The sequence below is a fragment of the Phoenix dactylifera genome, chromosome 14, assembly GCF_009389715.1.
Source record: "Phoenix dactylifera cultivar Barhee BC4 chromosome 14, palm_55x_up_171113_PBpolish2nd_filt_p, whole genome shotgun sequence".
NCBI classification, from domain to species: Eukaryota; Viridiplantae; Streptophyta; class Magnoliopsida; order Arecales; family Arecaceae; genus Phoenix; species Phoenix dactylifera.
This window is the reverse complement of record NC_052405.1, coordinates 9,442,565-9,462,609: the sequence shown is the minus strand read 5'-3', so window position 1 is coordinate 9,462,609 and position 20,045 is coordinate 9,442,565. Positions and strand designations below refer to the sequence as shown.

General features: G+C 37.3%; 1 protein-coding gene across 10 annotated transcripts; it reads left to right on the top strand.

The window, feature by feature from the left end:
- The first annotated feature begins 1,787 nt into the window (after positions 1 to 1,787).
- LOC103696029 (tubulin-folding cofactor E) lies at positions 1,788 to 19,124 on the top strand. 10 transcript variants are annotated; one of them, XR_602338.4, is made up of 17 exons: positions 1,788 to 2,264; positions 2,912 to 3,082; positions 4,546 to 4,592; positions 8,061 to 8,207; positions 8,296 to 8,370; positions 8,927 to 9,048; positions 9,151 to 9,293; positions 9,460 to 9,521; positions 12,147 to 12,254; positions 12,352 to 12,386; positions 13,125 to 13,193; positions 13,775 to 13,866; positions 13,950 to 14,026; positions 17,027 to 17,104; positions 18,261 to 18,368; positions 18,769 to 18,832; positions 19,030 to 19,124. XR_602338.4 is itself a non-coding variant. In XM_008777520.4 (17 exons), the coding sequence occupies exons 1-15, from the start codon at positions 1,904 to 1,906 to the stop codon at positions 18,357 to 18,359; spliced, it is 1,686 nt and encodes a 561-aa protein (XP_008775742.2). In that variant the 5' UTR covers positions 1,788 to 1,903; the 3' UTR covers positions 18,360 to 18,368; positions 18,769 to 18,808; positions 18,886 to 19,124. The 10 variants fall into 10 exon arrangements, 5 of the variants coding, with proteins under 5 accessions (XP_008775742.2, XP_026656555.2, XP_026656556.2 ...); XR_602340.4 differs by having other exon boundaries at positions 13,950 to 14,030; positions 18,769 to 18,808; positions 18,886 to 19,124; XM_008777520.4 differs by having other exon boundaries at positions 18,769 to 18,808; positions 18,886 to 19,124.
- The last annotated feature ends 921 nt before the right edge of the window (positions 19,125 to 20,045 follow it).

Below are 20,045 nucleotides of genomic sequence, written 5' to 3'. Positions count from 1 at the left end.
TCCAACAGCTCTACTTCTAACAGCTCTACTGCCAACAGCTCCCCCAAATAGGGCCTAATGCTACTAATAGTACTATTATTATTATTATTATTATATATATATATATATATATATATATATATATATATATATATATATATATATATATATATATATGAAACGAACCCTAAAGCCAGATTCCATATCTTAGTTTTTATATATTAGTTAAGATATTGGTACATTTTGGTGATTTAAAAATCTTCTAGCTTTCTATAGTGATTTTGACAAACCAATATTATCAATCAGCTTAAAATGTCAATAACATTAAAAAGCACAGATAAAGTCCATCTTGCAAAAACATTAATGCTATTATAGGTTATAAAAGAAGAAAATAAAATAACTATTTCTTTCCTAGTCCAGGATTTTTTTTGCTAATAAAATTATTGTACGAACAGCTATTATCAAATATGATACTGATAATGATGGGTTCATATGAGTGTTTTTTGTTTATGTCGTTGTTTTTGAACAAATCAATATTATATTAAAGAAAATGCTTAAGGTCACTACTAACGCACATGAAAAGGTTTTTTGGTTGACCTAATAACTCAAAATTTAACAAATCCCTGCAGCCCATCAATTTTCCTAAGTTACACTAATCTTCTTATATTAGGAACCTATTTGGTTAGGGATAATCCTAAATGAAAAAATAAATTTCATATCAGATTATCATGTTTGGTACGAAAAGTGAATGGGAGAGATGATAAAATAAATGGTAAATCCTATATCTATTTTCTTAATACAAAAAATAAAACAAATACCACCAGGGAATGGTATTTATTTTCCTACACTGGATTATCAAGTGGAGGTAACTCAAAATATAATTTCTTAACGAAAATACCCTTACTTATATTATATTAATTATATTAATATAATTTAAATTAATTATATTAATAAATATTATATATTAATCCATTGATTATAGTTTTATCAATAAATATTAATTATTATTAATAATTAAGCAAACATTTATTAATTATCAGTAGATCTAACATAATATTTATTGATAATTAATATATTTATTTATATATCAAAACATACTAAAATTTATTTATAATAAGAAATATATTTTCTAATATATGTATAGTTAATTTACAAATATTTATTAATTTATGTAAATATATTTCAATATTTGAAATAGCTAATGTTAATGGGGTTTATATAAGTGGGCCATAAATGGCTAACAAATGGACTAAGAAAAAAATATTATTACCTGAATTGTTTATTCATTGATCTTCTTAGAAATTTGACAATATTTTCATATAAAATTACTTCTAACTAAATATAGTAATCTTTTTGCGATGCTATTTTTCAGAATAATTTTTCACCAATCAAATATAATAAAATTTATTTTCCTTCTTAATTATTTTTTTAGATAAACAATTTTTAGGCATCATCGGATTACCTTAATCCGACCCATCTCAACCAAATGACCCTATACAAATTAGGCACTCCTTAGCATTATTTGCATTAAATGACATGCAGATTTGAATTAAGAATAAACAATTTGTTTTTATCTCCTAAATTACTAAAATACTGTATAAATTTTAATATTGAAGACAACATTTGCACTAGACTTATGTAATTTATTACTTGTATTAAGCAATAAAATTATTCGTCACTAAAAATTATAAATATTTTAAAACTAACTCTAAGGATTTCACCGTAATGTTTTGCATGTGCGTTGTAATGGAGGCTGATTCCTAGAACCGACCATATATACAAAGGCAGGCATACTGACTAGTGACTACCGACATCAAGAAGGCCGCTTTTTGTAACCTTTTCTTTTCTCTTCTTAGTTAAAAAAATTGAACTGGCCGGCCTTCTCCGTTCATCTCGCAAAACCCTAGTTGAGGACGCGCGCGGCATGGACGAATCCTCCGAGAAGCTCCCGGCCTCCGGTCCAAATGGGAACGATGGGGCTTCGCCGGCGGCGGAGGATGCCGGGTTTCGGGTTGGCCAGAGGGTCCACGCCATCGGCAATCCCCGGCGGACGGGGACGGTGCGGTACGTGGGAGAAGTGGAGGGGCACGTCGGGGAATGGGTGGGCGTCGACTGGGATGACGGCGAAGGGAAGCACGACGGTTCCGTCAACGGGGTCCGGTACTTCGCGGCCGCCGGCGAGAGGTCGGCCTCGTTCGTCCGCCCCAAGAACCTCAGCGCCGGGATCTCATTCATCGAGGCGCTCCATCTCCGGTACCGAGGAGATTCCACCAAGGAAGAAGAGGGTAAGATCGAACTAGAGTAAACAAAACAAGAAAATAAAAAAAAATTCTTCTAATTTATTTTTGAAGATTTTCGGCTAGATTTCTGAGTTCTAGAAAAGTGATGGAACGCGCAATGCGCGTGGAAAAACGCTATCTATGGGGTTTAGGGCCTATCTTTTGCACCGATAGGTTCCTGAGATGTCATCAATAGTGTTGGATATGGTCGCGAAGGTGTCACCTCGTAGTATAGAAGGAGGTTCTTACCAGCGGCATTTTTAATTTCTTTAAATATGCTAGAAAGTTTATACTAGGATCTTGAATTGATGCAAATATAACTAGGTTTCAAGAAAATCTTTCTTGTAATCTTTCTGTTGACTAAAGAAATAGCAACATTAGCTTGATTGTAGAAGAGCTGACAAAGTGTTTGCTTAATGTTATGTCTTGTTGGTAAAATTTTGTGAGTATGAAAAAATTCAGCATTGTCTGGAATTTTAAGAATCCAAATTCAAATGTCTTTAAACTGTTCATTCTAATTTCCTAGTCTATAAACTTCATTTTTCCTATACTTTCTATTTGATGTTTATTTTTTTCTTTATATTCTGGATATGTATTAACTCTTACCTGTTTCAGAACTTACATTGTAATTATGTATATGATTAATTATGCAGATGAAATGTATGTTCTTTCAACTAGCAACAAACGTGTATCCATACAACTTGTGGGAAAAAATAAAGTTCAAGAGAAGTTAAAACACTTCGAGGAGTTGCGAGGGGCATCAGTTTCTTATTTGGGAGTCAGCTTTGTTGAACCTTCGCATGAGATCAATGCTCTAGTCCCGAGTAAATTTTCTGTTCCACTGGGTTTCTACTCTTAATTGCAGGACATACTTGTAAGACTGGTTTTATTTATCACTTTAATATAATGTTAAATTTCACAAATCTCAAGATGATCAAGAGTGTTTTAAATCTCATCAATATGCATTGTTTTGATGAGCAAGATAACTAGCTCCATGTTGCCTCTTTTGTTTTTGTTAGGCAAAAACTTGTATGGATGCTAGATAGCTTATCCAACATATGAACTTAGAGATCAGAATTTTGAACCCTCAACAATTATTTGGTATGTTATAACATTTCTAAGACATATGAAGGGTAATGAAATTCAATGATCCAGGTTGACCCACATTCTTGTCATGTTCAAAGTGGTATGTACTTAAATGATTTACAAGGGTGCACATTGTCCGTGTGTCTAATTTGATCAGTTAACATGTTGTACAGGTCAGTGAGGCTGGTAAAATGCCAATGACTGGTTAAAATGATTGGGGAATAATTAAATGAAGTTGAGAACTACTGTACCACTAAAGTCATGTTATTTATGCAAAGAAAGAAAGATCAAAAAGTGGCAAACATGCATACAGTTATCCTTGCTTGAAATCAAAATCCTAATAAATGTTTTTTTTTTTTAAGTGACAAAACATTGAATATTTTTCCAACCAAAGATGCAGAAATTAATCAATTTGGATGTCAGAGACAAAACATTATACGGCCTGTGAATGCTAAACCTTTCTGAAACACTATTAAAAAAGTTGTTCTATGTGTCTAATAAAGTAGCCATTTGTGCACCATGACAGATAAAAGGCACCCACAATCATTTTAAAATTCCATCAAAATAAAATGATAAAACTTTTCATAGACCTTGAAGATTAAAAAGAAAAGGGAAGACAATATCCTGGCAAATGTTCTAATCTTTATCATTTACTAATCCACTTGTTCCATACCCAATTTGTTTTATAAAATCACATGGGCACCCTATTTCAGTGTTAATATACTCTTGATTTATCAGTGAATCAACACATTCATAAACTATCAGAAAGTCAACTAGAAAACTTATCTTGGTTAATTCACTTCAATGGCAAAGTATTTCAAAGTTACAAAACATTGATTGGTTGTTTCTCAGGGTTGAGGGTGACAATTGCACTTTAAGTTATTGAAGAAGCTTAAGGCAGAAATCATATTTGAGTCAAATGTATCTCTTCGCCTCAAATCCTTCTATAAATCTATATAAAACAGCTGACGGTATCATCTCCTTCCATATCCTTGGGATGGAATCTCAAATATTTTTCTTTTATTTGCTGTCATTATTCTACTGGATTTTTTGCCTGAGATAGCTTTATCATGACACAATTCATCTGTACATCTAAATTTTGTATTGCACATTTCTCTACAACTTTTGCAATAGCATCTTGCAGTTTGTTGTTTATGTTAAACCTTTGCTATCATTAATGAATATTTTGCTTTTGTTTCAGATCTTGAAGAGCTCGATTTGACAGGAAACCTACTTTCAAAATGGCAAGTATGTTTTTCTTGAGAACACTGAATATCACTGCTTTTTAGCACCTAACCTTGCTTGTCATGAAATTTCACCAGCTCAGACTTTGATGACAATGAAAGAGTTTCATCTTTAAATAAGTTCGTCTTATGAATACTTGTTTTTCTCCTTTCTAAGACCTCTTATGTTCCTTTTAGTTTCTTTTTATGCCATAAATAAGTAGCTGTGTTTAATTTTTTTCCACAATTATAGACCGTAATAACTTCATTTTTCAAGATTGTGAACAATTAAAAATTGAATATACAAAATCAGTAAACCCATAGCGGCAGAAAAAGGCATTTTGTTCGTTCTAGGTAGTGTCAATTGGAAATTAAGTTCTATTCTTTACTTTAATTCTTTGTTTACTAATTACAACCATTAAAAACCTTGTAAATGTTAATCGCCATAATTTAAAGTGCCTAGACTAGGTCTAGATGTGTCTCTTCATAAAAGATAATTCAAGGCTTCTGTATTCGAAGCATTGAAGCAAGGATTCAAATATCAAGGTATGGGGGTATAACAATGGCCTGCCAATATGGTATACCACCATATTGCACATTATATTGATAAAGGGTATTGACTGACACCCTTGCATGGTTTATTTTGGCTTCCAAATTTTTTTTTCTCTTTTGCATTATTGTTTTAATTCTACGTTTTTTACTGAAATATGATAAGTGTATTGTTATAAATACCCTAGCTCCTAGCCATCATATTCAATCTACAGCGAAATATTTTTTCTTCCTAGTTTATAACATAACTTGCGACTAAAAATACACTAAAAAATAAAAACCTGTGTAGGCATCAACAATTGAAATGTAATTCAAAGATCCCCTAGAAGCTTGCTTCCAGTCCCAAATTAGGTGTTTTGAGCTCCAACTTTGTTGTTCGTCATTTTTCTTACCTCCAAACTCTCTCTCCCTGGTTGTTTCCACTTTAAATGATGGAAACACACACACATGTAAAAAAAGTGGGTTTTGAAGGTCTAGGATAAATACAAGGAATGATTGCCGAAGCAACTTGAATCGGGCTGTTCGGCTTGTACTGAATCGAACCGATGCCAAGTTCGAATGGTTTGCTTCGATTCAATTATAAAATCTTATAAACCAACCCGATTCAGTTATAAAACCTTATAAAATTGGCCCGATTCGGCCATAAAAAAAGCTTGCTTGGTTATTCGCTCGCGATGGTTCGCTCCACACCCCTCCCACCTTGCAATGGGTCTCCCCTGCCCCCTCAAACTTCGTAATTGGTCTCCCCTGCCCTGCACCCCACCTTGTGATGCCTCCAAAGTCTCTGACCCCCTCGCTTCTTGCCAGCCCTCTTCTGCATCGTCAAATTCATCACCCACTCACTGATGGCGAAATCCGCCGCCCACATCCCCCCATCCAAATCAATTATCTCGAGTCAATTATCTTCCAAGAGACGGATCGATCCCATCCCCGATATCATCGTGACAGTTGGTACGCCCTCCCTCTTCCTCCCTCCTCTTTCTCTCTCCTTTTCTCCCTCCCCCTTCCTCTCCTTATTTTCGATACGTCCTGGAACAGCATGGAACGAACTTGTACTATTTCAAACTGATCACCAGCCGGTATGACATCCAGTACAGGTTCAGCAAACCATGGCTTCAAGCAAGGATTGCTAATCAAACCGAACCGGCTGGTTTAGCTTGAATCGAGCCAACCCGGCCGGTTCAACCCAAATCGAGCCGACCCGATCGGAACCGATTCAGGAGTGGATTCAGGACATCCTTTTTTTTTCAAAAAATCTACAGCACCGATTCAGGCTATCCGAAGGAAGAGCCAAGGGTAACTGAATTATGGTGATGATTCGGATATCTACGAAAGGCATCACCACTCGACTTGATTTTAGATATCATTTTATATGTTTGTTGGACTTTAGTAATTGATTGTATCTTGATTTGAGAATATTTTATGTTGTTCGTTTTATGATTTGTATAATTTTGAAGCAATAAAATGCATCATCTAGCTTATACCGAGATCATAGAAACATAAAAAAAAAACATCAAAAAGATATCAAGAAAACAACAAAAAACATCAAATTAGGCTTAAATTTATAAAAAAGTTTGAAAAGAGAGATAACTATAAAAAGTATAAATTAGGGCATACCGGTCCGTGAACCAGCACTCTTGGTTCGGTCCAATCCGAATCGGTATCGAACTGTACCGGTCGCTAACCCATACGGATCTTGATACCGGTTCAACGAACCTTGGATTCAAGTATAATCCACCTTGATTGGGCAGTTCGGGCTTTGACCAAACTAAGACATACTGGTCTTAGTAGCACCAGCACCCGTCCTATGTGTTAAGTACTAGCTGGTATAGCTGACATTTCCAATTCTTGCTTTGAAGTCATCCTAAAATGCTGTACTATATTATTTTTTACAATTGCGTCCATGAAAAGCATCATGGTTTCAAGCAATTAGATGATCCAAGAACCAAAGGATCACAACATGACAACTTAATTTTATAAGTTAAATGCTTGCAGTATTTTCCTGTCATTAAGTACCGCAAAATTATATCTTGTAGTAGCAAAACATCAATGAATCAAGCATGCTAGCAAGAAATGCTTATGGAACAACTTTTACTAAAATAAACTAAGTTATTTTATATGATTCCAAATAATTGCTGGACACCTAAATGTGATCCAAATCACTAGCATGACTGAAGTTAAATTGCAACAGTATTCTAACTTCTGAGGAAGCTAAACTTAGAGTTAGATCATTTTCTACTACCAGATGTTTGATCATTATATCTGGAGAATTTTGATTATTTTGATCCAACCAAGTATGTCCAATAAATAAAAATAAATTAGTTGATAAGAAATCCAGTAGAAATTTCAATTTTCCACTAACAAAACTGGGTTTTGTTAATCGTAGCCTCTAATTTGTCAGAATATCTATTTTGTAGTTTAGGAGAAGTGCTGGGGAATATAAGCTTATGGCATGAGGGAATATAAACACATACAACTATACTGTTTTATACTAAAAAAATCCTAGAGTAACTGTTAATGACCTCTTGTTTGACTGAAAGATCAGAAACAAAAGCACCAGTAAAGTATAATCATGAGGGTATATATGTTCTTTCTTTTGTTTGATAACTTTTAAATTTGCATGAACTGGTATTATGCATGGCACGGTAATTATGCATGAACTAATTAAATTGCATGCAACATTCTTGCTTTTCTTTAACTCATGGATCATGATTTCGAATGACATTGAAAGATGACTTATCATGGGATCATTTACTCTGTATTTCTATTATGTTTTTCTTGACAAGAATCATTTACTCAGTGTTTCTATAATATTTTTGACATGAAAAGAAAAATAACTCCATGTAGCTAATACATTTAAAATTAAGATGGAAATATATATTATATACTTGTTCAGTAACCATCTTGTCAATTATGTTAATGTTATGGTTCTGCTATTTTGCAGGACATTGGTTCCCTTTGTGATGCCTTACCAGCACTTGGAGTCCTTAATTTAACAAACAATTTCATGGAGCATGATGTAGAGGAACTTCCTTTACTTAAAATAATTCGTACTTTGGTTCTCAATAACTGTGGCATGGCATGGAAAGAGGTGATACTTCATAATCTGTCTTATTCATGTTTGCAACTGTTTTTCTTCTTGCCAGATTGCAAACTATTTTTGATTTGGTTGGCAACAGGTTGAAATACTTAAAGAGTCACTTCCTGCAGTTGAAGAGCTCCATTTAATGGCAAATAAGTTAAGGACAATCATGGTTAGCACTGAGATCCTCTTTGGCTGTAATAGTACTCAATGTTTTGAACTTCAGAGATGATACTAACAATTACAATCTATTCAGTAATGAGTTCTTTCCAAATATTTTTTTTCGTACTTCTACACTGTTATATCTTAGTCAAATAAGAAGGTTAGGAGTAGTTCTTTCCCTCATTAATAGTTCCTCTGGATTATTAGGTGACCTGTCAAGTTATAAATCATCTCTAGTCAAGTATTCATGTATAAATTGGCTTTTCATTTAAATTCTAATTGCTTTAAAAAAAGTCATCTCAATTAACTGCAAATGCGATTTCATAACCTTGAAGAATGATGGCTTTTGATTCCCTATGAGAAGATTCAAAGGTTCATATCATTGTGCACAGATTGTGCGCACAGGAAAATGTATTATGTAAGCATTTTCCTCCATTCTTCCTAAATAGTCAATGAAGTGATTCGCTATTATGCTTAGCTGCATTTTGGTGCATGATGCCATTTCCATGTGAAAGCTACTTGGCTATATGCAGAAAAGACTCACTAGAGTCATGTTTGTCATGCAGCCTGCACCTTCTGTACCAGTGACTGCCTTTGTTCCAGGATTTGATAACTTGCGGCTTATAAACTTGGAAGACAACTGTATTGATTCATGGGATGAAATTCTGAAGTTATCTTACCTAAGAAGGTATATACAATGACATGTTAAAAATTCCCATATCTAGTTATATCAGCCTATTTGATTCTTTAGGGCCCTCAGGAAATCATAATGTTTTGATTTTGGCTTCAGCTTGGAGCAGCTTCATTTGAACAAGAATAAACTGAAGCATATATACTACCCTGCTAATCATCCATGCCCAGGAACACCGAATAATTATTATATGCAAGATACATCTTGGAGGCCTTTTGAGAATTTGCAGTGCCTTCTTCTAGGTAAATTTCAAGGTCCACTTAGGTAATAAGTTTAGGGATTTTTGGATAATTGTTGTAGTCTCTTTGAAACTTTATACTGCCTTCGTTTAGGTAATTGTACGATATTCTTTATGAGCAGCTAATATGTTTTTGTCTTGACTAACCATTTCAATGCAACACACTTCAGGATGTAATGAGATCGAAGACTTGGCATCTATAGATTCACTAAACTCTTTCCCTAGCTTGATGGTGAGCCCAACTTCTTAAAGAACTGTTTTTATTATTTTGTCAGTTAATTCTATATTGAAGCTTGGATGTAATTACCTACTACTGCTGCTGCTTTTTTTTATTCTTTCGTTCATTGCCTATGTAAAGATGATGCAGGGAAATGCTCTATATTGTATGAATTTCTTGTTGCCTTGATATTAGCGGGATATGCATTCGGCTGCTTGTACCATAAACAGCTGGACATCTTACTAGTTAATTTTCCTTTTTAGGAAGTTTGTTCTAAAACAGCATATGTAAGAGCATCTTACTAGTTTTAGGAAGTTTGTTCTAAAACAGCATGTGTAAGAATACTTCAGCATAGCTGGTCATGTCCAGCAGGTAAGGAATTTGTACAGCGTTAAAATCCACGCTTGCTACTATTTACTATACACATTTATGGACTGAGGTAATTGGGTTGCCGTGCTTTCATATGAAAACAGTGAATGATAGCGTTCAAACTCACCAGTTAGAAGTTTTAAGTGGACATTAAGGATTTGACCATCTGAACATGCGTGTCCATGTTGTGCATCATTATCTCAATATTACCATGTAACTCAGTGGAATGCATGTTTGTACATCCAGCCCCCTTGGGTAGGTAATATCATGGGCCTGGCTGACTCCTGTTGCTAGAAAAACCATTTAATTGTTTATTCTTAATTGCAAAAAATGGCTTCTTTGCTCGTTACCATCCTGCCACTACTTCCAGATGTTCCCTAGCTTTACAAATGCCTCTATCCCTAGCTTCTGCTGCATAGCTCCATATAAAAATAAATGCTTATTTGCAATTTCTCCATATCCAAAATTAATAGTAAGTAATATTGTTACAAGTACCAATCAGTTTGATTTTTAAATTTAATTGCTGCTTATATGAGTATTTTTAGCAATTTAGTAGATTTTGCTTTATATCATTTTATAGGACTCTATTTTCTGATTTTGCACTTGAATCCACTTCCTTTCCTGCTTTTTAATTGATACTGCACATATTTAACTTATGTTTAGGACTTATGAAACCTTGTGTTGGATACGTCATTGTGGGAATCAATCGCGTTGTCTCCAGCTTATAGGGGGTTCTGCTGTATAATATGGTACTTGAATCTGTGCACCTGATCTGAGCAATGCACCTGAGTACTCGTGATCGCCACCTGATTGAGCTGGCTACCTAGAAACCTCCTTGTTAGTTTGCAAGAGATGTAAATGTGGATTTTTCTCCTATCCCAGTGTATGCTTTACCAGGGATTTCCTTGTGACCTTTAAAAGGGTGGAACTTCAATTGGGACTGCAATGTAGTAAATGAAACAAAAGAAATGATTGTGCATGCGCAAACTGATTCTTGTGACACTTGGGAGAACGTCAGGGAGGAAAATAGTGTTGCCACTATACCTCCCTTATTAAAAATCGCCAGAAAAGGAACAAGATAGGGTGGTAAAATGAAACTAATTTAGATGCAGAATCTATCCTAAGTGAATGGCAAGAAGAAAAAGGAGAAGGGAAGAGAGAGTCCCTCCTCGGATCGTTGTCATTTATCACACATTGGCCCTAGGCTTAGACTTTGTCTCTGATGGGTGGGTGACCTCGAAATCCTCTTCGGCACATCTGTGCTTCACTAGCACTCCAGGATGACTGACACATTCTCCTGATCTTTCTGAGCTTCTTTGGAGTTGATGGTGGATCCATAGGAGCAAGGGGTTAGTGGGGTGTTTATAGTAGTAGCCCAAGTCATGGATAAGGTCATTGGATTTGAATTTCAAGCAAAATCCAACATAACTTCACTAATCAAATTCAGGTTAAACTGGAGGCAAAGGCTTTGCCACTAGTTAAACTAGTGGCAGGGACCTTGGCACCAGTGTCCTTTGCCCATTGTGCTGTCCTGCCATGAGTTTGGTAAAGGGGATTGTTAGAGTTGAAATTTTGAAAAAAGGGGAGGAATGGGAAAGGCTTGTTGGTAGCAGGTGGCAGAAAGCCTGCCTTCAGTTTAAATGGGTGGCAGGGAACCTGCCACAAGTTTACCAAGTATAGGTCAACAAGTGCCAAGGAGTCCGCCACCGGTTTAAACAGGCAGCGAGAGACCTGCCACCAATTTAGCCAAGATTGTTACTTTCTATAGGTTTTTTGAAATAGAGGAATACATGTATGGTTGGTGTTTAATGAACCAGGGATTGGGTTGTCGTAGCCTTGTAGGATATATGACATGCCAGAAGTAGTGTGCCTACAATCCTAAGTAGAACTCTCATACTTCTTTCAGTCTGACACATAACAAGCATTCTACATTTCTATGGTATTATGAAGTTGAGTTCGAAGCAACAGGCATGATATGATTAAATATTTCCAGCTGCCAAAGAAGGCTACATAATATTTTACATAACACATATGCATCTGGTATATGCTAAATGTTGGACTCGATACTTTTTTTTTACCGGGATGCTCTTTCAACTAAAATTATGAATCTGAATTGAGCCCCTCAAGTAAATGTATTCTAATAAGGAAAAATTTTGTGCCGTGGAGCATGGTTAAAGCAGTATTAATCCTATTTAGCTATTGGAGGTTGTAGGCATCATGCTACATGCTCATCCTGAGGTTGTGATAATAACACTTGGGCATTTATTGAAGGACATCAGGCTTTCTGAGAATCCTATAGTTGATCCAGCTCAAGGTGGTGTACCAAGATTTGTTTTGGTTGCACGTCTTGCGAAAGCCAAGATATTAAATGGGAGTGAGGTATGCTCTGAATTTTGTAAACCAGTATTTTTGTATCATAATACCTATTATGATTTACATCATGCAATTCATGTAAACTATATGTGCAACCATGCAGGTTAGCCCACGTGAACGGAAGGAATCAGAAATTCGGTGAGTTGATCTTCAGTTGATTATTCGAAGTTCTGTTGGGTTCTAAATGCTTATGATCAGTTGATAAATTTCTATGTGGACCAATACCATAATGTGTGGCTTGTGTTTGACATTATATAATTTATGTGTGTATGTATGATACCCTCCAATGCATGCTGATATATGACATGCTCCAATACATAGAGCATTGGTGCTATCATGCATCTTAGATGATAAGGTCTTATCTTACAGGCTACTGCATTTCTTAGTGCCAAGTTTTTCTTTAACTCATTAAGTCTATTGAACCATAATACTGGACCAAACTCCAAATGATGTACAGCACTGTCAGATCTCTTTATATCTACAATTAGCTGAGGTTCACGGTCAATATCCTAGTACGTCACTACGATATATGAATGGTATTAGGCTTGTATACTGTGCAGCCTGATACATGATATGCTCCAATTTATCATCTTGGCAGCCTCGCAGTATGATCATGTCATGGTACAAAATGGACTGGGACATTTTTTTGATTCTATCAAGTGTTGGCGAGATCTCCACTATGACAGTCTCAATGTCAAGCTTCCCTTTAAACTTCAACAGTTTTAATATCTATAAATCCTTTAAGACCTAAAACCAGACTGGATTCCATTTCCACAGAATTTCTTCTGTGATTTACGGCATGTTTACCTTTCTTTTGAAAATTTCTTTCAAGAAGTATTTTAGTTTGAGTGGTTTCTAATTTAGCAACTGTTGCAGATATGTCCGTCTTGTTATGGCCAAGATGCAGTCAGATGATTCAGAGGAGATTAAGCAACTTCACCCTAGGTAATTTATTACCTGTTCGTGCTCACTTCAAATATTTACAAGTTCTATCTCGACATGACATATTATAGATGCTTGAAATTTATAAAAAGAGAAGCCAGAATAGGTCAAGACGTCATTGAATATGTACTAGGAACATGTGCTAAATTTTTTGTGTAGTGCATTATTAATCATCTGAGTTATTATGCAACTTTGATAAGATATCTTCTTTCTTCAAAAGAAGGAACGGGAGATGATAAGATATCATATTGACATGAAACTAAGTGACTTGAAAGAATCAAAGTGTGGAAAATTTCCTTACCATATGATAGTTAAATATGTAATGACCTCATTAGGTGCAAAAGAGGGTTGCCTGCATGAATATCTGCTAACTAGTTGTCAATATAATTGGCTAAAAAAAGGTTTGGGGAGGGAGAGGGAGATTGTGCATGGGAGAGATCTGTAAGCACTATCAGGTCATGCTAGTTTTAGCATGCTATATTTGCCTCTTTTGTTCTCAGTTTTTTATTGTACTGGTAACTGTCACACTGAATGAACCCATGAGACAGTTGCATTCTCTAACTCCCAAAGAATTCGTGATGCAGGTTTGCCGAGCTTAAGGCACTACATGGCATCGAAGATGAGAAGCCTTCTTGTGGAATATCAGGCCCGCAGAAAATGGCTTCTGGACTTCTTTGTATGATTTCAAGCATTACTTATAGTTATATATTGAGTCATTGTTATTATTTTAATACAATTAGCCTTTTTTGTTTCTGGCAGGTGTCACCTTGAAATGTGTGGGAGCTTCCATTGGAGAGAAGCAGCCCTTGAAAAAAAAAATACCACCTTCAACTACTGTATGTATGCCTCTTCAAATTCTTGTGAGCATTTAAATGTTTGTTGTTTTTATTTTCTTTTTCTTTTTTCTTTAAAACTTAAGGGGCATACTGACTCAGAGTAATTATGAAGTTAGATTCCAGTTATGATTTTTTCCTTGCAAGTAATATGCAAACAAGGTAACTCAACTTAAAAGAGCATAATGTACAGATTAAAGTTACCGATTCATTTACTTGTGAAGCTTTACCTGCATACCTCCTTTTGCTTTAGAATTTTCAGAATTTTTATCAGAACAGAAAGCTTTCCAATTAAGGGCCTGTTTGGATAAATCTTGTGCCCTCCAGCAGGACTCGTGGGACATGAAACACCAAGTCAGAGTGAAAGAGAGAGGGGAGAAGGGAGAGAGGGGCAGTGAGATGGGGGGAGGAGAGAGGGTGGGCAAGGGGTTGGCTGGGGGAGAGGTTCGAACAGTGAAGGAAGATAAAAAAAACCTGCTGAGTTCTTATTTTTCTGGGCTCGGAGAGGTCTAGTTGATATAGACAGGGCTGGGCTTGGTACCTTTAACACTGAAAATCCCTTTCCCAGTCCCATGCATCCAGCAGGATTATCCAAACTGGCCCTGAGATGAAATAATTAATATTCTGAATCATGTCTCAAAGACTCGAAGTCATTCAGATCTTTCTTCCTATGTTCCCCTCTTCCATGGAACTGAGAAATCCAATGATTTTCAGTCCAGCATGTGAAATAGTATGTTCAGCTTATGCCCCCGCCCCCCCCGCCCCGGCGCCTTCTCCTGCACTTTATTGTGTAGAGCTCTTTTCCTTTCCCTATTCTTTTGCTCACTTATTAGGAAGTTTTATCTGCATAAGGCTTTCCTTGTTCAAGATTGTCTCCTTGCTTTCTACACGGACCCTATTTCTGTGAGTTCTATACACCTTTTAGATCTTTCCCTCGCTTCTTTCCTTGTAATCTTCATATTAATAATCTTTTTTATTCATTTTGCGATAATGCAGTAAACAAGAAGATTATTAATTCTTTTCATTTCTTTTACTATGTAAGATGTTGCTTTTGTAAGTATTATTTCACAAAATATAAATTGGCTGTTTTTTCAGAAGAAGACTTTAAAATTCTCTAGATTCTTCTGCCCTCAAACACCAGCCTGTAGATTCGTTTGTCCCTTAAGAGTATTTGCAAGAGATATTTTTGAAAACTTATTCACCTAAATTCTTATAATATCTCCAATCTCTCTTTTGCTCCCTTTGTTAAATGTGTTTAGGTTATCTTCCTTTAACTTGGCCAGGGTGTCTTTATATCTCCAAAACCCCTAATCTGTAAAAGAAAATCCTAGTCATAGTCTGTTCAAGCAACTCTTTACTGAAGGGAGGATGAAAGCCTTTTCCTATCAAGATGTCATCAGCTACGGAGAACAACTCTGAAGGCAAAACAGAAGATTATATCATGGACTTGTAGCTTATTTGCATTAATGGTCCCTGTCTAACCACTCGGTTGTTAAACTACTAAAATCTAATGTTTCCCAACTACTTGGACTCTCCTTGAGCATGCAAAAATGTTTCCCAGGACTAACTCAACCCTAAATTTATGGTTATCAGCATCCAGAAGGTTTTCTCATTTCGCATACGCATTCTTGGACCGAAAATTGCTTCATTAGCAACAAATGGTAGTATTTTGGTTACAGAAGCTGTTGAGTAATCTTAAAATCTAGCAATTCATGGTCTCATGGTGTGGATTCCTGCTACACATGGAGATTTGACTTGTCCTAAATAATTGAAATCCCAAAAGAGTCTAATTTCATGTTTTTGTTATTTGACTTAGCTCTAGTTGCTAAGATGTGTGTGTGTGTGTGTGTGTATAATCATCACTGTAATGAATAATTCTTACCTAAGTCATCCAAGCCAACTTAATTATTCCACTGCATTTATATATTAAGGGAAGTATCCTCTGTCAAAGTAAGCTTGTTCAAAACTCTTCTGTTTAGAGCTTTATAAAGTCTCATATCCTTTTGGATTCGCTGATGCAAATTTAAGCCTGTAAGGTTATTGGTGGGCTGTCTTGATGCTGCACAGGCTAGATAGCTACCGTCACTTAAATTGGTCCAACATCACTTTAACCTTAGTGCAACTCCAGAGATTCCTTGTATATATCTAGTTCTTTTACCACAAGTCTGCCTTAACTCCATCTATGAACCTGGATCCTTTTTGCGGGCGTTTTTGATCCATATAATGCTGGTGGCCTTGTTATGTTTAGTTCTTCCTTGGTGTGAGACGCATGCAGGAGTGGAGCAACATTCCACAAACAACATTCCATCTCATCTACCCTGCTATCCCTCCACATAAGTGAGACCCAAAGAACTAATATGTCATGGTTAGAGCTGTTCATGGGACGCCTGGCCCGCTCGAGTCCAAAGCCTTTTGGGCGGGCTTGGGTCTAAGGTTTTAGGTCTTGCGGGCTGGGTGGAGCCTGGAAAATAGGTCTGTTTAGTGAACTGGCTGGGCTTGGGCTTGGGCTTGGGCTTGGGGATTAAAGTCTGGGTGTGTTGAATTTTTTTTATTTATTTTCTAGTATTATTTGTTTATTTGTAGACTTAATTGTCAATTGTTATTGATATGTAAACTTGATGGGATCATAGACATGTTTTAAAAAATTAAAAAAAAGGGTCATGAAGCTTGAGGTCTGAGTAAGGGTAAGGTAGGCCCAAAGGCTAGGTCGGGGCCTAAGTAAACAGTGTTGACCTTTGGGCAAAGCCTGGCCCGAGCCAGACCTAGCCTATGAACATGTCTGGTCATAGCTTGAAACTCACAAAATTTTTCACTCAAATCTATATTGAACTGAGAGAGTAAAATACAACTAGTGAAAAGTTGCAACTCAGACTTGGTTTTCTATTCTTTGAAATCCAATTACATTTTGCAGCAACACTGGTTTATATATATCGTTCTTGATTAATATATAATGCTTTATTTTGTGATTTTAACTTTGAAACTATTTTCCCATGATCTCCATAGGTTGGCAAGTTAAAGGTTCTATGTGAGAGTTTCTTCAAACTGAAAGGAATCCAGTTGAGATTATTTCTTCAAGAAGAGGTTTGTATATACAGTGTTTAGCTTGCACTATTATGATAGAGATAGCTTGTTTCCTTCTCTTCTCTTTCCTTCTATTTCTTTTCATTTTCGGCGGACCCTCCTGAGCTGCACATGTTGCATATGTTGGAAGTAGATTAGTGAAATTTGTAGGTTATCATCACAACTTGATGTTATTATGCTATTGCTGCATTTATCACATGGACTGCTTCATTAAAATATAGTTGTCTGCAAGGTCGGCAGAACCGTCCCGAACCGTCTGGTTTGGGGCGTCCCGAGCCGTACCGGCCGCGGACCGAGACGGTTCCAGCGGCGAAAACGAGATCGGCGCTGGAGGGGGAGAAGACGAAGGAAAGAGGAAGAGAGAGAGAGAGAGAGAGAGGCAGGGAGGGAGGGAGGGAGGGAGAGGAAGGTTGAGGTCGGCCAGCAAAGGCTGGGGAGCCGCCATGCGGAGGGAGCCACGGAAGAGGGGCTCCCTTCGGCCCATGTTTTGAACGTTCGCTCTGGTTCCCTGTTTCGTTTGAAACATTGGCCGAAGGGAGCCTTTTTCCGCGGCTCTCCGGCCTCCGCCTCCTCCACACGGAGGCTCTCCGGCCTCCGCCTCCTTCGCGCGGCGGCTCTCCAGCCTCCGCCTCCTTCGCGCGGCGGTTGCTCGGCCCTCTACTGGCTCTCCCTTGGCCTCTCCCTCCTCTCTCTCTTTTCCTCTCTCGTTCTCCATCTCCCCTGCCTCTTCTGCTATGTTGGTATAGGCACGACGCTGGTCCGTACTAACTCATCCCACCGGATAACCGGTACGGTGTCCGATACCGGTTCCGCCGACCTTAGTTGTCTGTAATGCTTTTTGTTTTGAAGTGGTTGAGCCTTTCTATTTTTCTAGTTCGAGTTAGCTTCCAAACTTCAAAGTCATGATCGATGTGCTCATGGAGTTACAGATCTAGACCTTGTTTCATCTCACTGAACAGTCTATAGCTGTTCTCTCTGTTATAGCTGATAGTTGGCGAGATACTGCCATGTTTACCTTCTGGATGTGAAATTGCAAACCTTATAAATGCATGTAAAACTTCACCTCGTTATGATGAATGAACTTCTAGCGATACTTAAATCAATCATCTGACTGCTGAGCATGGCATGGCTGAGCTTTCTGTGGAGTTTGTGGCAGGGTTCCCCATTACCCCTATTGCTTAATGATGATATGGCTCCTTTAATGGATCTTGGAATCGGCAGAGAGGCAACCATTCTGGTGGATGAAGAAAGTTAGCTTTTTGAGGTAGGATTTCTAATCTTGGGATGCTGATAAATAGCTAACAATAAGATTGAACAAATTTGATCAGAAAATATAAAAGCCGTGAGCAATTTTATGACACAAAAAACACTGGTTTTGGGCATGACATCGAATGTTTGGGTCGGGAATGGATGCCAACTTTATATTCTGGAGAAAGAGACATGCTATATATACACGCTCATCTAGGTAAAAACCACCTACTGCAACATGAATCACCAACTTCATCCTCTCTAATATGGCCCCACATCAACATATACAGGCGCATTTCAGGCATTGAGTAGGATGGTGTGGGTTTCATGATCGTGTAGATTAAGCATGGCCCAGCTGATGTTCCCCATTTCTTTTCTTTTCTCAATTCTCGATTAATTTTTTCCTGTTTTTGCAGAGGTTGCAGTTCAGGTGCACAAACGTGGCATGAATCTCTGGTGATTTGATCCAGCTAGCTGAAGGTCCTTTCTTTCTTATACATTAGCACAAAATTTACTCGTTTGCACTTTTGCAGTTTGCCTTGATGATGCTCCAATGTTCTTACAAGGGAAAAGATAACAAAGTTAAAATGATTTTGTAATTTTCTTTGCAATCTTGAGATACAGTGAGAGCGAGATTGATGTGACAATTTACAAGGTTTGCTGAATTTCTTTTGTAGGTCTGTATTCCGCGAGGAATGTAAATTTATCATTTTTGTTATTGCCATTACTAATTATTGTATGACAATAGTGTTATGTTTATGTCTTTTGAACACACCCTGTACATACCCTCTGGCTTTAACAAGTTAACTTCCCAGGTCAATTACTAGAAGTATGTTTGAGACCTACTCCTTTTGTATCAGAGATCAGGATGGATGTATGCTGACCTCTGGTTGGGGCCCAAATTTGACTTGACAAAGGTGTTCCTTGCTTGCACCAGCCAGGTCCGGTTTGTGTGCTTTTTGGGTTGCAGGGAATTAAGACTCCGTCCGGTTTGCCTCTAGCAATTCATCTTCAAAATTACGCATGGCGTAATAATCCTCGTCATGGAGCCCTGATCAATTATCACTAAAAAACAAATTGTGTCGAGAATCTGCACACGGTGGCCAATTTTGCGGATATAATGCCCAGATGCTGTGCGACCCTTCCCCTTCTGATCGGGGGTCTCCATATTTTTCACTCTCTTGATGGATTTACTAATTGAAGTCCTCACGCTTTCTTTCTCCTAATGAATTTGGGCTTTCGGCCGTCCATTGGACCTCTAGAAAGAATTCTTCACGTCATTCCCATTGACTGTTGAGCATCCACACCATACGCACTTCCCACGAGGAAGGCGAGTCCCTACACGGCAGGCATTTTCCCCGATGGAAGGCAGATGCATCGTCAGATAATTACCACCACCACAAGCCCTAAAACAGCTCGCCAAATAAAATTGGTGGCTATATCAAGGATCTACGGTTACAGATTTGACGAGATTTTTTTTCCCCCGTGGGTGTCAGTGCCGATGGTGATTGTCAATTAGAGGGTAGCTCATGACAGCCACATTCGTCCAGGTTAAGTGTAAGATTTGAAGGAAAAGTAACACGATGATATTTTGCTTTACCCAGCTCAAAATCCAGGAGTTGATGGCGGACTTTCTACGAGTTCATCCAGTTGCTCCATTTCTCCAAACGGATGTAAACATCATCCGTAACTT

What these genes read in the sequence shown, in the direction of transcription:
- LOC103696029 (XM_008777520.4), top strand. Translation starts at nt 1,904, where the DNA reads ATGGACGAATCCTCCGAGAAGCTCCCGGCCTCCGGTCCAAATGGGAAC. An exon ending in TTTGCAGTGCCTTCTTCTAG is followed by an intron (nt 9,294 to 9,459) that starts GTAAATTTCAAG and finishes AACACACTTCAG; the next exon opens with GATGTAATGAGATCGAAGAC. An exon ending in ACTCTTTCCCTAGCTTGATG is followed by an intron (nt 9,522 to 12,146) that starts GTGAGCCCAACT and finishes CATTTATTGAAG; the next exon opens with GACATCAGGCTTTCTGAGAA.